Below are 17261 nucleotides of genomic sequence, written 5' to 3'. Positions count from 1 at the left end.
ACTGAAGACGACCTTCAACACCAGACCAACTTCACTTGCAGTTTATATGAAAATATTTCCGCACTTTAACAACCTGTTAAAATGTAATGTAAAAACATCATCATTTCAGAACCACACTTTTTAACACCAGTGTGCCTGCCAAGTGTGCTTGGCAGGCACACTGGTGGAAAACCTCTCAAACAAGAGCAACAGATCCTGGTTTCTCTAACTATTGCCCAAAAAAACAACTCTGACCTGGTAATCTGAGACGTTTTTAAGTATTGCCATCCAGGCAGACCTTACTGAACATACATCTGAGAAAAATTACATTCATACAAAAAGACAATTTATCTTTATTCAGCATTATCTGGAACCCATTTTTATATTTCCTAAAACTGAATTTAACACCCGAGGAGTCGGGGCGATCTCAAATTGATATTGTATTTTTTATTTATTTATTTTTTTCTCCTATTTTTCTATGACTCTGAGATACACACTTTCTCAACACACACACATTTCAAGTATTCTTTCTGACATCTGCACCCACTGTATTTATCATCAACATTTATTTTGCCCATAACAACCCCTGAGACTGGCTAAATGCCATTTAAAACGCTTTTTTTTTTCTCCAGTACACTGCAATTTGATTTAAATTTTGAGTGTTCTCATTCACAGGTGTTGATGTATTCTCCACTCCTTCATCAAGGTTGTTTCAAGTCCTCATAAATGTTAACTGGAAGTACATCAGGAAAGATTCCAAACCGAGCCGGGCAGCTGCACTATTTACTTTCTGTAGCCTGTCTTTTCTGCTGCTGCTGCTGCCTTCTTATAGTTTTCGTGGAATCGATGGAAACAATCATTCTGTAGTTTCTGAACATGGAATCTTTGCAGCCTCCTCCACTTTCCAATTGAACTCTGATAATCATTAATTCAGTTACTAAAACAATTCAAGGGAGGATTCAGAGACCTTTTTACCATCATCATGTGCCCTACCCTGCCAGGCCCCGGACTCACCAGGTGAAGTGGTCCCAGGACTGCATCCACTGACAATCCGCTAGCCACAGATTTTAATAAAGTTAACAAGAATCAGAAATCATTTAATGCAAAAAAAAAAAGAAAAAAAAAAGAACATGAGTTTTATAATTTGCATTTGAAGCACTAACATTGCTTTGAAATTAATGCTATGGGGAGATCACTGAGGCGGGTTTAATGCACGCTGGTGTCTGGTTGGGATTTGTGATGGCCAGAAGCAGCTCAGAGGCAGCGTGTCTGCTGTTCTCACTGAAATGGGCTGTAGTTTTTCAGCAACACCTGGGGGACCTCAAGCTTTTCTTGCATACTTGGATTGAAATGTGGCCAAATATCAACGTAGCTCCACTTTTCCACCTCATCCTTGCTTGCCGTGGTGTCCATTAGCAAAATAAATTTAGCTGCGTCGGCTCCAGATGGTTCTGGAAAGACCTCCCAGTCCACTTGGTTTAAGACATTAACTCAATACAGAGTTTACATACACTTTGTTGGACCTCCTTTATAACATTAGACATCATATCAGATATTTTTTTATTGAATAACCAATAAAATAAACATGACACAATATTGTTTATTGCACAGTACGTTTTTGTTTTGCAATAAGTAAAACAACTAATGTAAGAAGTCTTTTGAAGTCCTTTGTCTTGATTTTGTTGGCTTTGCTCAGGCAACAAACAGCCTCCCCCTCCTGGACCCCTGAAGGACGCGTGAGAACTCCGGTGATTTTTGGTCCTGTTGGCTTCCCATATGCAGCAGCAGCAGTTAGCTCAGCTCAGCTGGTGTGCATTCTGGACCAACATCATCGCTTTACTCCTGCTGCCAGAAGCGACTGCTGGCGGCCGGGGAGCACGTCTGGACTCATGTGAACCGGGCCTCCCCGAACCGCACGGACCCGACCCGCTGCCCCCCCGTGAGTTAGCCGTGCTGCTCGGCTAGCGGAGAACCGAGCCGCTATCGGCGGCAGCGATGTGAGGGATGCAGCTGAAGTGTCGTCCGGCCTGGCGAAGATGACGGGCCGCCCGAGCCTGCAGGGCGACGCTCCTCCGTCAGCGGGAGGCGCAACATGGACGCCAAGGACGAGTGGACGGAACACAAGCCTGCTGGCCGACCCGTGAACCCGAAGGTGCTTTGCAGACGCAATGGGGGAATCGGTAAGAGCGGAGTTCCGGGCTGTGTGGTTGGACCCTTTAACGCCGAGCGGTTCGGTTCCCAGCAGCAAGGTGACCTGACACCAGCAGATGTGGCGGGAGCTCGAAGCCTGGCTGCAGACTCCGCGGTCCGGATGCACCAGGGGTTCTGACAGAGTACTGTTGGGTCGGGGTTTATGTCTCCTGTTATCACACACAGGATGAGAAGCTAACTTCTGCGGGTCTGGGGGGAGACCCAGACCCGGAGCTGCTGTTCCTCCTGACCAGGCACGGTCACACACATCTCTGGGGGCAGAAGCTCAGACCTAAAAAAAAAAAAAGAGGCACCAATCTGCCAACATATTCACAATTAAAAATAAAGAAACAGGCAAAAACAAAGTAGGATATCTTTATGCTTTTGTAGGCTTTCTGCATTATAAATCAACGTTTTGCTGTGCATAGTGATCAATGACTCACTGAGCGTTTCATGAAGCCATTGTTTTACGGTTTTCTGACAGAGTTCAAGCATCAGAGATTACAGCAATAACTTCATCACTCTGCCGTTTCCTTACTTAATAATCCTACAGATTGCTTAATAAAACCTTCCTTTTTGTTCATCATGTTTGTATGTATGATTATCTGACGTACAGCATGGGTGGCCGACCAGTCCGGCATCACGAGCCAGAATAAGATCCAGCAGCGTTGCAAGGAGGAATGGTGGCCCTCTCACCTTCGCAGAGTTGCTGTAATTCAGCCACACTGGAGGGTTTTCCAGCATGAACGGCCTTTTTGAGGTCATGCCACAGCATCTCAGTAGGATTCAGGTCAGGACTTTGACTAGGCCATTCCAAAGTCTTCATTTTTGTTTTTCCTCAGCCATTCAGAGGTGGACTTGCTGGTGAGTTTTGGATCATTGTTCTGCTGACAGAACCAGAGTTGGTTTCAGCTTGAGGTCCTGACCAGACGGTCGGATCTTCTCCCTCAGGGTTTCCTGGTAGACAGCAGAATTCAGGGGTCCATTTATCACAGCAAGTCTTCCAGGTCCTGCAACAGCCCCCCGACCATTGCACTACCACCACCACGTTTCACTCTTTTTCTGAAATGTCTTGTTCACTTTACACCAGACGTAATGAAACACACCGTCTGAAAAGTTCAACTTTTGTCTCGTCAGTCCGCAGAATATTTCCCAAAACGTTCTGGGGATCACCAAGATGTGTTCTGGGAAAACTGAGACAAGCTTTAATGTTCTTTTATCGTCTTGGACCTCTACCACAGGGTCTTCACCGGCATTGTCTTAAATTAATTAAAGGCTTATGTTGCTGTGTAATAAATCTATATAACACATTTCTTAAATGATTGACAAACAATGCATACGTTTTATGATATTGTAGCTACCTGTAAACGTCTCGTGTTACATGAGACAACAGGCCTGAACCTTCTGTACGTCTCAGGGTTGGGCGATATAGAAAAAAGGCACATCGATAAAATATAAATAAGATTGATCGATATCGATAATAATCAAAAAATTCAAAACTTTTATTTTAAGTGGAGTCCTGGCCATTTTATGATGTTGCCTAATGACCTATTTTGAAATAAATGTATTTATTCAACCAATTTTTATCAAAACTGTAAGTGTTGGGGGGGGGGGCGGGCATGTGCTCTCTGAACTCTTTGAAGCTTGGTGATAGAGCTTTTCTGGGTTTGTGTTTGTGATTGGTAGGGAGGATGTAATGACTGTAGTATAAACCTACGTGCTGTTTCACAGACCGCTGCCATCACCATGTATGACGCCTCGTAGAATGAACTGTGACAGCTGGAGTTACAGCAGCGTATCATTTCACTATTTGATCAAGTGATGAGTTCCTAACCCTGCTGACCAGCATGGCGTTTTCATATTAATGAACGGAGAAAACAAAAAGACGTTTGAACAGTTTTTAGAAGTTGTGACGTGTACCTTTTGTGCATTGCAGGCTCTTGTCCTAATCTAACGATGAGTAGGAGCGAGCACACCAATGCGAGGCATGCCCCTGTGGCCCTCACCCCCCAGCTGCCTCTCAGAGCCCATCGGCCCCTGTGTGCGTCGGTCTCCTCCGACAGCAGCGGCCGCTTCAAGGCTCTGGAGACTCAGGAGTGGAAGAACAACCTCAAAGCTCAGGTACAGTCCAAGCAGAGCCGGATTCGTCTTGCCTCAGTACGACAGGGAACCTGGACAACACGATTCAATTCAATTCAATTCAATTTTATTTATATAGCGCCAAATCATGAAACATGTCATCTCAAGGCACTTTACAAAGTCAAGTTCAATCATATTATACAGATTGGGTCAGATTATACAGATTGGTCAAAAATGTCCTATATAAGGAAACCAGTTGATTGCATCAAAGTCCCGACAAGCAGCATTCACTCCTGGGGAACCGTAGAGCCACAGGAAGAGTCATCTGCATTGTACATGGCTTTGCTGCAATCCCTCATACTGAGCAAGCGTGAAGCGACAGTGGGAAGAAAAACCACCCATTAACGGGAAAAAAAAAAACCTCCGGCAGAACCGGGCTCAGTATGAACGGTCATCTGCCTCGACCGACTGGGGTTACAGAAGACAGAACAGAGACACAACAAGAGAAACAAAAAAGCACAGAAGCACACATTGATCTAGTAATCTGTTCTACATTAGATGGTAGTAGCGGGTGAGCCGTCTTCTCTGGATGATGTCACAGTTAACAGAACGCCAGACCAGGTGTACCTACTATGAAGAGAAAAGAGAGAGAACAGAAAGTTAAAGCAGAAATGACAACACATAATGCATAATTGAAGAACAGTAGAACTCAATATAGTGAGAAAATTAGATCCTGATATACTCCAGTAACCTAAGCCTATAGCAGTAAAACTATAAAGGTAGCTGAGAGTAACATGAGTCACTAGTTATAATTTTTGTCAAAAAGAAAAGTTTTAAGCCTAGTCTTAAAAGTAGACAGGGTGTCTGCCTCACGGACCAAAACTGGGAGTTGGTTCCACAGAAGAGGAGCCTGATAGCTGAAGGATCTGCCTCCCATTCTACTTTTAGAGACTCTAGGAACCACCAGCAGACCTGCGGTCTGAGAGCGAAGTGCTCTGTTAGGAACATACGGGGTAATCAGAGTTCTGATATATGATGGAGCTTGATTATTAAGGGCTTTATACGTTAGAAGAAGAATTTTAAATTCTATTCTTGATTTAACAGGAAGCCAATGAAGGGAAGCTAAAATTGGAGAAATATGATCCCTCTTGTTGATTTTCATCAGAACTCTTGCTGCAGCATTTTGGATCAGCTGAAGACTTCGAACTGCATTTTGTGGACTTCCTGATAGTAAAGAATTACAATAGTCCAGCCTTGAAGTAACAAATGCATGGACCAGTTTTTCAGCATCACTCCTGGACAGAATGTTTCTAATTTTGGCGATATTCCGGAGGTGAAAAAAGGAAACTCTGGAAACCTGTTTAATATGGGATTTAAATGACATGTCTTGGTCAAAAATAACACCAAGATTTTTTACTTTATTACCAGAGGCCAGATTAATGCCACCCAGATTAAGTGATTGGTTAAGAAGTTTATTTTTTGAGGACTCTGGCCCAAAGATTAAAACTTCGGTCTTGTCAGAATTTAGATGCAGGAAATTTAAAGTCATCCAGCTTTTGATGTCATCAAGACATGACTGCAGTCGAAGTAATTGATTGGATTCATCAGGATTTATGGATAAATATAGCTGAGTATCATCAGCATAACAGTGGAAATTAATCCCACTCTGTCTGATAATTTTGCCTATCGGAAGCATATATATAGTAAAGAGAATTGGTCCAAGGACTGAACCCTGTGGTACTCCACAGGTGACCCTAGAGTTTGAGGAAGATTTATTATTAACATGAACAAATTGGAATCTGTCTGACAGATAAGATTTAAACCAGCCTAATGCTTTCCCCTTAATCCCTACAGTATGTTCAAGTCTTTGTAGGAGAATATTGTGATCAACTGTATCAAACGCAGCACTGAGATCTAACAGGACAAGTATAGACACAAGTCCATTATCTGAGGCCATGAGAATATCATTAGTGACCTTCACCAGAGCTGTTTCAGTGCTATGGTGAGCTCTGAAGCCTGACTGAAACTCCTCAAGTAGGTCATTACTTTGTAAATGTTCACAAAGTTGATTAGCAACTACTTTCTCAAGAATTTTAGATAAGAAAAGAAGATTAGATATAGGTCTGTAATTTACTAACTCATCTTGATCAAGAGAAGGTTTCTTAAGTAAAGGTTTAATAACAGCTACTTTCAAAACCTGTGGTACATATCCATTTACTAAGGATAGATTAATCATGTCTAAAATAGTGCCACTGATCAAAGGGAATATGTCCTTAAACAACTTGGTTGGGATTGGGTCCCAACCAAGTTTAACGAATCACCGCCTCTAAGGCTGATGCGTTTATCTTGGACATGTTTTAAATTCCTAAAACTGGTGAAATTAGGATTTTACTGATGTGCCACTTATATTATTTACAGGTAAATAATTAGGATGTCATGAAAAGGGTGGATTTTTTTTAATATTCATTTTATTATATAGATTCATTACGTATGGACAGAAATATTTCTTGTCATTTTGATGACTATGGCTTATTTACAGGTAATGAAAATCCTAAAATTGTGGAAAAGTGAAATATTATAAACTCATGACCCTAATCAGCTAATTAACAGAATCTTCCTGAGCCCCTAGACAGTCTTACTCTGGGTCAGTAGGCGACACCATCAAAGGGAAGACTGCTGACCGAATGGAGGTCATTGGGAAGACACAGAAGGGCATTGCTGAACAAGCTGGTTGTTGACTGAATGCTGGATCCAAGCATATTCATAGAAAGTTGGAGGGGAAAAATGTGGTGGGTAAAGGTGTACCAGCTACATCCATTCAGGAAATTAAATTCATCTAGACATCAAGGTCCCAGAGTCTGGAGGAAGGGTGGATAGACCCAGAATCCGCGTTGCGTAAACTCCAGAGTGAAGTTTCCAGTCAATGATGGTTTGGGGCGTTATGTCAGCTGCTGGTTCTGGTCCACTGGGTTTTCTGTAGTTGACAGTCAATGCAGCCGTCTACCAGGACATTCTAGAGCTTTTCATGCTTCCCTTTGCAGACAAGCTGTATGGAGATGCTGGTTTTATTTTCCAGCAGGACTTGGCACCGGCCCACACTGCCAACGGTACCAAAAGCTGCTTCAAGGATGGTTCTACTGGGCTTGATTGGGCAGCAAACAACCCCATAGTGGTCCTATAGCAGGGGTCTAAAACTTCACTATAAATGTTTTTTCCTTCTATCCAGCTAAATGGAAATACATTTTTTTCTGAAGCCAAACATTTCTGTTTAAAATATCCTTTATTGATCTAGTTTATCAAACTTTCAACATGAGGTTTTCATTATCTGTAAGCCGCAATCATCAAAATTAAAATAAAAGGTTTTAAATATTTTACTCTGAGGAATGTATAGATGAGTTTCACTTTCTGAAACCAGTGACTAAAAATATTAAACTTTTTCACAATATTAAATTTTTGTCATATGTACTTATGTATACATTACAAATTCAAAACAAAATGCAATTTGAGGGTGATTTACATTAAAACGCATAAATGGACAACAGGTTTTAAAGGCTGATGCACAAAGTCTGCTGTTTAAACTCTAACATTTGACCGTTTAAACAAATGTTCTGCATGTTGTTGAAGCTGGTTTAGTTCTACCCACACCGGCCCTTCAAAGAATAAACCCAAATGAACTGGACGTAGGGATCCTATTGTTGGTCAAAAACAATTCTGCTCTATCTCACCTTGTTACTCTTTTTATCAGAACTAATTCCACTGTCTTGTTTCCGGTTTTAAATCCTGCTGGTTGCACGAGCCATAGCTCATCACTACATCGCTCCCTTGCCTTGCGGGGCAGCTTTACCCCGGTGGAGGTCAGATGATGCGGGTCTGTGACGGCCCTGCATCGGCAGTCACAAACCCGCAGCGGTCAAATGAAGGCGGGCTGACTTCTACCCTCCTCGCACCACGTCAGCCCTTTCAGAAAACACCTCGGGTCGTTTTCTGAAAGAGGCTTTTGCGTTTTACTTGGTTCTGTCAGGCTGGGACGCAGTTGCCTGGGTGTGTGTGAGGGACCGAGCCGGTCCAGCATGAGGACACAGTTGTAACTTTCAAAAAACTGGGTTCTATTTCCCCAAAGTAACAAAAATTTCAAACAATAATTATAGGGCCCTTAAAAGAGGTCAAATAAAGAAGCTAACTCAAGCCAAAAATATCAAAGTTAAACATAACAAAAACCTCAAACTAACTGCTCAAACAAACAAACTGACCTGACATACAACAAACAAAGAGGGCTTAAATACTGGCTGATCAGACCAGACTAACACACTGAGGAAGAGGGAAAGGGAACATCTATGCAACAACAAAGATAACTAAACACAGTTGGTTTAAGGATTAAACTTAAATGACTAATAACTAAAAATTAGCAAAATAAATAAATCACAAAAGCAAAAGAAAGAATTTGCCACAGAATTAAAATAAGGACTCCATGGTCTTCTCCCCCCTAGTGGAACTCCAGATGGTACCACCCAATCAGTGAATCAATCAGGGATTGGAGTGTGCCAGCCAGAGTCCTCTGCTTCAGCCCAGTTGGAGGCACTCCCCACAACACCAAAAAAAGAAAACAGATGTTAAGCATGTAACAAAATTAAATATACAAAAGTTAACCAAATGTGCGCGCTACAATTGGAACTAATGTACTTTAACATTGTTACGCTAAAAACCAAACAAATCAATGTATTTATACTTCGGTATGTGAAAACTTAAAGTGAAAAAGTGGTTTGAGGGGTTACCGACTGTGTGGCTGCAGGTGTGGCATTCACAGTGTGGAAACCCCATTCGGCCAAGCTTTCTGCTCACCTTTTAAAAGTGTGGAGGTCTGGAGCTTTTGATTGCGTCCCAATAGTTTGTAGAAGCAGTCCGCCTGCCTTGCTGCGTCTGTGGCCATGTGACTGACTGGAAAAGCTGAATCCAGCGATGTGGACTGGTGGCTCAGGGCTTTTCTAGTAATGTAAATGTGACTAATAGTAAGACATAGTGCAAGCCTTCCATCCTGCATGTCATCATGTCTCAGGGTGATAACAAAGGCCATCTACTTAGTCTTTTGAGAAAATAAAACTTTAAAGATTGGGTCAAAACTGAAATCAGTCCTTGTGAACTTTAAAAACTACAACTGTTAACTATTTGACCAAACTTAAACTTGTTAAACTATAAGCTAAGAATAGCAGACATACTTATTATACATTTGCAGCTAAATCTGGTGTTTTCTGACGAGTTAAAGTGGCTGTTTTTTAAGTGTAAAGGTAAGGTATGTCTATTTATATTGCACTTTTCAGTAACAAGACGATTCAAAGTGCTGTACGTGAAACATTACAGAGCTAAGTAAATCCTTTTACTAGACTTCTTTCACACATTAAATTTAAAGCTTAATTGTTTCTATTCATAAAGCTAAAGCTTGAGGTCTCTGATCTGACCTTTCTGACACTACCGCTAAAACAGAAAGCAGCAGAGTAAGGGAAGAAAGCACAGTAGAGGCGGTGTGTGTGTGTGTGTGTGTGTGTGTGTGTGTGTGTGTGTGTGTGTGTGTGTGTGTGCCTGTGCGTTTTAGTGTAATCGTGTGATTACGTGTGAACACATCTAAAGATCAATCATCCTGAGACATGGATGGCTGCTGGCAGCAGATGGAAGGTGTGGACTGGATTATCCCTCTGAAGGTCTGGATTCATGCCGGCTGTTTGTGTGTCATTCCAGATGGAGCTGGCCCACAGTGCCGGAGCTGCCAGCAGCACAGGCTCTCTAGAGCGAGCGTCTATGTTCTGCGCCTCGGCCTCCGCCACGTTGTCCGGCTCCGGCCTGCCCAGCCCCGTGGAGATCATCAGCAAGAGTAAATCCTCCAGCCGCTTCTCTCTCTTCTCTCCGCCGTGGAACAGCAGCTCCGAATCGGACTCCAACCCCCCGTCCCGCTCCGGCTCCAAGAAGCTGCGCAACTACAGCAGGAGGGCTGCCACGGGGCCGGCCGGAGCCAGGGCCCCCGACGTGCTGGAGCCCAAGCGCGGCGGCCCCGAACACTTCCAGTACTTTGAGCCGGTCATCTCCAAAGTGACGGACTACATCTACGTGGGCAACCTGAACGCGGCGTACAACGGGCGCACGCTGTGTCGCAACAACATCGACAGCATCATTGACATGAGCAGCGTTCCCGGCGAACAAGCCTCCTCCCTCAGCCTCATCCCCTGCACCTGCTCCCGCGGCTCCCGGCACAGCTGGTCCCGCCTCAAAGTGGACATCGGAGACATGCCGGACACTCCGGGTCAGCACCCGGCTCTCAAGCAGGGCTGCTTCGAGGACATCAACGAGTGCATCAACGCGTCCACGGAGAAGAGGAAGCGCGTCCTGGTCCACTGCCGGGACGGTTTCTCCCTGGCGCCGACGTGCATCATACAGTACCTGATGGTGAAGCAGAACATGAGACTGATCGCGGCGTACGAGCTGCTGAGGGCCAAGTACCCGGTCAACATCAAAGAGTGTCACCAGAACGTTCTAGTGAGCCTGGAGCGAGCTCTGTGGCCTGGGGGGGAAGTTGACCCCGAGTGCTTCAAGCAGGCCCTCTCCCGCAAAGTGGCCTGGACATGATGCATCCGACAGTCCCTTCTTTGTTCCTTCCTTGGTTTCTGACAGTTTCCACTAGAACAACAATGGGCAGCTCTCCTTGTCCCTCTGGATGTCACTGGATCTTCTTCTAATTCCTTCTGTAACTATAAATCGTTTCTTTTCCAGATCTTTAAATGGAACCTGGTTGGGATTTTCTTCTCCATCTTCCCTGGACAGGACGTACCATCGTACCACAGCTCTTTGATTTGACCGTCTTGTTATTTGTGGCCGTAACGGTGGATTTGCTTTCCCTGTCAAAGTTCTGTGTCATGCTTTGTGTGCTGTTTTTCTATATCAGGGCAAAGGTTCAGTGGGCTATCTCAGGAGACTGCTGATGTCAAAGTGATAAAGCTGTTCTTTAGCGCCGCTCGCCAGTAGAGGGAAGCTGCCTCCGAATGTCGAGGCCAGGTTTACACGTCGATCTTGGCCGAGTTGGACTGAGAATCTAAGTGGAGAGATACGTTCCAAAGAGCAAAAACCAAGGCGAGGGAGATGTTGAATTCTTTTCAGGCATCAAAAACATCAAAGCAGATAAATGTCAGGCACACCGAGCATGCCGAGGGTTGACGCGCGCAAGTTATTTATCGTCTGGATCAGTGGTTCCCAACCGTTTCCCAGTGACCTGGTTCACATTCTGATTGTTGTAGTTCTGTGCTGTAGGAGCATTTTCAGAACCACTGATAAAAACGTCTCCGCTCCTGTGAGCCATAATTACTGTCTGACTACATTTAGCCAGTCATGTTCTATTTAATCTATTTTCTAGCTTGACACAAAGACCCGAAGGTGCAAAGAAGTTTCCATCTAACCAAGTCTTAGCAAGAATCAAGAAGAATCAGAATATTTTATTTGTTACTGAGGCGAAATTTTTCTTTGGCTACTCCGGTTCACATTACAGTTGACATTACACATAACACGGGCAAAAAAAACCCTGACAAACAAACATGCAATGAATGAGGGTTACTTTTTATTTTTATTTTTTTAGCGTTCAGGAATGTCACAGATCAAGATAATGAGGTAGATATGCTAGGCATGAGCATATTATGTTAGGCTATTAATCTTCTTTTTAAGAAGTTCTACTTAGAATAAGGGCCGTAGTCTGCCAGTGCTATAAAACATTTGCATTTGGTAAGAGTTGTTGAAATCATGATACATATTCTCAAAACAAGAAATCCTGCTTAGCATATAAATCTCAAAACAAGATGAAAAAGACTTTGGCCAGATCTAAGACGGTAAGACCTGGCTAGATGGACATTTTTTGCAGTTGTGTTTATTGATCTCATTTAAATGATACGAGTCGGACCCGGCTACATAGAAGATGTTCCTATGCTTTAGTTCCAATCAGTTCCTTCTACTGTAGCGCAGTAGAGCGGCGCTGCACATCGGCTGGTCCCTCGGGTCCTTAGCCATGTGGAAAACCTTTTTAGCTGGCTGTGGCTCCTGCTGAGACCAGATACAAGTCTTCAGCTGGCAGGTCTATTTCTGACTACTTTAAACTGAGAAACATGATCTTATCAACCTTTTTTATCGAGCTCCTATTTATCCCTTTGATTTTGTTGCCTACATTTGACATGTGCTGCTAAATAGTTTTTATGAGCCATTTCTACGTGGGGTTTACGGAGACCTCCTGACATGTGACAGTGGTTCTCGTTTGGAATGAGACCGTTGAGAAGTGCTAACCCAGCTTCTGTCTGCAAGGCATTCGGTGAAATAAAAGACTTTCTGAGCTTTTAAAATAATTTTTGGGTTTCAGGCATAAAGACGTTTTGTCGGCAGGGAAAGGAAATGTCTACACATGTGGACACAATGCTAAAGTTAGTACATGCTTAGCTTCACTAAGGCACCTTTTCACAGTTTTTAAGATCAGCCACACCTTGATTTTTGCTCATAATAACATGCTTTAATCTAATCACACTTTATTCAGCAATTACAAACTTTACTTCAATAATCTTGGCTTAATCTTAGATAATCTGTGGATACCAAATTAGCTATGTTTAACAAAAGGGAATTTACAGTAGTGAACCCAGAAGAAAAGAAGGTTCCGGGGCAGAGCTGGGGCTGCTGGGCTTAAGAGGTTAAGGCATTTGGACTGCATCTGATCATGTTTAGAGGTGCATCGCAATAAATTCTAAGAATAATTTAGATCACTACGTTGACTACAAAGAGTCACAATTTTATAGTTTATTACACACGGATATAAATATGTTTGAGGACTTAATCTTTGTTTTTCATCCCTGGTTTTTGAAGAGGAAGTCTTTTAACTAAAATATGCACGGACCAGGGAGCCATGTCTTATGGCGTTGTTGCTCCAGTGGTTTCTCAGATCCAAATTCAGCCCAGCCAGGACGTTTGGAGCAATGCACACTTCCCTCCGCTTACAAACTTTATGAAGATGCTGATTCCATTTCCCTGGATTTGTTGCTCCCAAGACCTGGTGTTGGATAATTTAAAGTGGATGGATGGATGGAGTGCATATAATATACAGAACATGGTCATGCTTCTGCGCAGAGCCACATTGACCTGATCGATATTAACATTTTCTGAAAAAGAGGACTTTGGGCCGGCCGGTAGCTGTAGTCACGCTGTATAATGAATCTGTACAATATGAGTTTCACTTTTTAAGTGGAATTGCTAAAATAATAATCTTAGAATAATCTGAACACCCCCTGTGTCCTTAGACCCCTCACCACGCTGGTGCTGACACGCATGCTGGTTGGTCCTGGTGCTAGTAGACCAGCCGAAGGCAGGGACGAGTCAGGCCTGGCAGTAAAGTCCCGTCCCGAAGGGTTGGATCCCAGCTCCACGCTTCAAATGAACACGGTAGTTATGCCAACCAGAGAGCCGTCGGCAGAGCAACCAGCAGGTCCGCTGATGTAGCGTTCATACGTTCAGTCAATGAAACATCATTATTCAGACCTCCACACGTTCGCTGGGTTGTTTTAGTTATTGCAATTACAAGGCTCACCTGTCTGGTTCCGACGAGACGGTACCAGTGCCTCTGCAGCCAGTTCACGGTCCGGAGCGGCTCTGGGTCCGTGGCTCTGTTTTCACACAGAAGCTGCTTGATGCATTTTTGTCCAGTATTCCTTTAATGTCAAAAAGCTGCGATTAACCTTTACTTTTACCTAACAATATACTGGTTCAGCTCTAGTCATGGGCTCAAAAGTATGTCCTAACTCCTTATTTTGATGTTTTGTTATATTTATGCCAATATTCCCATCTGTCATCTTAAAGTACCCTAACCAGGTTGAGGCAATGAATCAGCAGTCGTGACTCGCTGCTGTTTGGTCACCTGCATTCATGGTAAAATAGCTTTTGCCCTTTTAAGTTGTCTTTTTCCTGCATTTATTGTTATTGCGATGCACCTTGTTCACAAATGGTTCTATTTTGACTCTGTGTTTGATGAATGAAGGAGAGGTGCGGATAATCTAAACTTTGCTTTGTGGTCATGAGCCCTTGAGGACAATCAGGTAATTTTAGAACCCGTTCAAGACCGCGCCATTCATGCTTTAAACGTCAGAGCTGAAAGCGGGTGCACTCTTTTTAGCAAGGCTGTAACTAAATCAGAAACAGAGTTGTTCTCCATTCTGCTTGCAATCCAGCTAAAACATTAACCGGGAGGGAAAACAAACTCTGATCACAGGTTTTATCGCATTTAGTACCAGAAAATCTACTAAGGTTGGTATCATGCATCCAAACCAGCCTTTCCACTGTTGTTAAAGCAATGGGGTCAGGTCTTTTTAAACTGAAATCTACACTACGGCGTACGAAGTAATGGTGTAAAAAAAAAAAAAAAAAGTTCCGTTAAGCAGGTGAAGAAGTAACGTAGGAGTTTTGTTTCCCACCTGAGCCGTAGATGTGCAGCTCCTCCACAGCGTCCCTGAGCCTCTTTGCTGCTTCTCTGATCGCCTGGAGTTTGGGTTTAGTTGATCGGCGTGGTCTTGGCGGGTTTCCCGTTGTGCGTAGGCTCCTTACGTTTTCTGATGATGTCGGGGAGGGGGGGGGGGGGTTGGGGGTTAAAGCTTGCCGTACTGTTTTATAAGCCACACGTCTCCACTGAGTGATCTCTCACCTCTGCTATGTTTTCACTTCATTGTTTGTGCACTAAAATTCTCACAGATATGGGACTCACCTCCTGTTTTAAAGTGAGCCATCACTCCAAAAAATGCTTTTCTTATTGCCTTGAGGAAAAACAAACAAGAAACAATGGAAGGCTGATTATAGTTTATTAATGTTTCATACTTGCAATATTTATTGGTGTTCTGGTTCTAAACTTCAAGGATTTTTGTCATTTCAAAATAGGTAGGTAGATGTCGTAGTTCTGCTGCAGCTCATTTTGGAAGTGGATATTTTGACCCGGCTGAAATAAAACTAGTCGTAGCTGAGGTATCTTTCATCACCCCAATCTTTAAACTATACCTCTATAATAACACCAATTCAGTACTTTTAATTAGCTTGGGACACTCTTATTTGTACAGCCTTAAGTGAAATGCAATTTTTAGCAATCAGCAAGGCTAACTTGCATCATCAAATGTCCAGTTTGGTCTGAAAATTATGCATCTTTTCATGTTTGGATAACTGGAGCTGATTTCTTTTTCTTTTTTTTGTAATATTGTGTTTAAATGTTGGATTTTGTCTTTAGTAGGAAACTGAACCATAACAGCTACGTCTCACATGAAGGTATGATATATAGATATATATTTTAAACCGCATTTGCTTGAGTGATAATATTTAGTATTTGCTATACTTGGTCGCTGTCAGATAGAATCACTTTATAAGCACATTTGTCATGTGAAAGGTGCGGTATGACTGGAAGTATGGTGCCTTCATTCAGCGTCGTTTCGTACCCATGTTGGTGACATTTGCACAATTTGTATGAATTTAACCTCTTGATATGTTGTACAGAAACAGTAAATATTTCTGGATGTTTTATTTTGATCAAAGGTGTGCATGTGGCGTTTGAGTGATGTGGTTTTTTTCCCCCCCATTCCGGTCGGTGGTTGTAAAAGCCTTCTTGTAAATGATCCACATCAGTCAAATGCTAATTTGTTCTCTCAGGTGATTTCATATTGGCCCACGATGTTTTCAATGAATATACCGTTTAAAAATGTGAAGCAATGCATTTCTCATCTTGGTTTTCTTAAGTTGATTTTAATGTGTCTTGTTAAAAACATTAAAAAGCTGTTGTACTCTTTGGTTGACTTGTTTCATTCAGTCACACTTTCAGGCAGCTTGAAAGGCTAAAACAAAGGTCCGCTTAGATTTCTAACATGTTAAAGGACAACTTCTTTTTTCTTTCTATAGAAATCCTGTGTGGGCATAGAAAGCCTTCAGTTGATCTCTGTTTTTCAGTGGCCTGGTTGTTAACACGTTTTAAGCATCTTGTAAGACCCCCCCCCAGTTGCAACTTCATTCTTCATCACCTCTGCTCTCTGGGGTCCCTGGGCCGTTAGATTCAAGACAAAAGTGTTTGTTCTCCATAACTAAATAGGTAGATTTACATTGTAATGTAATAAATTCAGACTTCAAAATGTAATAAAACGCCACTAAAACCACATTTTGTATTAATCCCTGCAGAATGAATAAAATCCATGGACGTGTTTTGTAATAATTTCTGCCACATTATGTATACACGTTACATTTTGCAGTGGTTCCTATTTTTTTTTTTTTTTTTTCAAATGATGTAATAATGTGGCACATTTCGCAATACACGATCACAAACCACTTTTTGAGTTCATCCTAATCAATATACATTTAACTCAAGTTATGGATCCTAAACTTTTAAGTCTTTGAAACTCTGTTCAATAAATGCCAAACTTTTGGTCATTTAGTGCCTGATCTTCAAAAGGTTTGCGTGTATAAAAACACACGTAAACTTGACAGTGCGGGCAAAGCTGTTCAACAAACCAGGTGCCACTGGACTGTGTCAGCAGAATTAGCAGAGGAGCAGGCGTGGCCCATTTAGCGTGTTAGCCTTAATAAATATAGAGAACATCTGCTGATCATCAGAACATGCAAGATACCGGGAGGAGGATATGGAATCGCTTAGTGCCCACAATGAAACGTCTTGCCAGTGCTGTTTTTGTCAATATTTAGGATGTTTAAAAGCAGTTGTGTAATGCCATGTTATGTAACACTGGCACACCATCAGATAATGTACGGTTTTAGTGGTGCTTAATTTACGTATTGTCCAGATTTATGACATTATTACATGTTGCAGCAGTATTGCATAATGCAGTGTTACAGGGCTGGTTAGCTATTAAACTTCTGGTGCTCGGAAGCTCATTACTTGCTAGAAATTTTATTTCCAAAAATCAAAACTAGGGTTTATGAGAATTTAAGACCTCATGAAACGAGAAATTGAGTCACTAACTCATACTGTGACA

General features: G+C 42.5%; 1 protein-coding gene across 2 annotated transcripts; it reads left to right on the top strand.

Annotated features, from left to right (window-relative positions):
- The first annotated feature begins 1775 nt into the window (after positions 1-1775).
- LOC105927032 lies at positions 1776-16070 on the top strand. 2 transcript variants are annotated; one of them, XM_021317066.2, is made up of 4 exons: positions 2071-2159; positions 2786-2959; positions 4106-4290; positions 9979-16070. In XM_021317066.2, exons 3-4 carry the CDS (start codon positions 4126-4128, stop codon positions 10858-10860), a joined length of 1047 nt encoding a protein of 348 aa, XP_021172741.1. In that variant the 5' UTR covers positions 2071-2159; positions 2786-2959; positions 4106-4125; the 3' UTR covers positions 10861-16070. The 2 variants fall into 2 exon arrangements, with proteins under 2 accessions (XP_012719070.2, XP_021172741.1); XM_012863616.3 differs by lacking the exon at positions 2786-2959 and having other exon boundaries at positions 1776-2159.
- The last annotated feature ends 1191 nt before the right edge of the window (positions 16071-17261 follow it).

Source organism: Fundulus heteroclitus, chromosome 2 (assembly GCF_011125445.2).
Source record: "Fundulus heteroclitus isolate FHET01 chromosome 2, MU-UCD_Fhet_4.1, whole genome shotgun sequence".
NCBI classification, from domain to species: domain Eukaryota; kingdom Metazoa; phylum Chordata; class Actinopteri; order Cyprinodontiformes; family Fundulidae; genus Fundulus; species Fundulus heteroclitus.
Note: the sequence above shows the minus strand (reverse complement) of the source record. Positions and strands in the feature narration are given on the sequence as shown.

Bases quoted from the DNA above. Each gene is read 5' to 3' on its own strand.
- LOC105927032 (XM_012863616.3), top strand. From the start codon at position 2,072: ATGGACGCCAAGGACGAGTGGACGGAACACAAGCCTGCTGGCCGACCC. The intron at 2,160-4,105 runs GTAAGAGCGGAG...TGTGCATTGCAG, and splicing joins CAGACGCAATGGGGGAATCG to GCTCTTGTCCTAATCTAACG. The intron at 4,291-9,978 runs GTACAGTCCAAG...GTGTCATTCCAG, and splicing joins AGAACAACCTCAAAGCTCAG to ATGGAGCTGGCCCACAGTGC.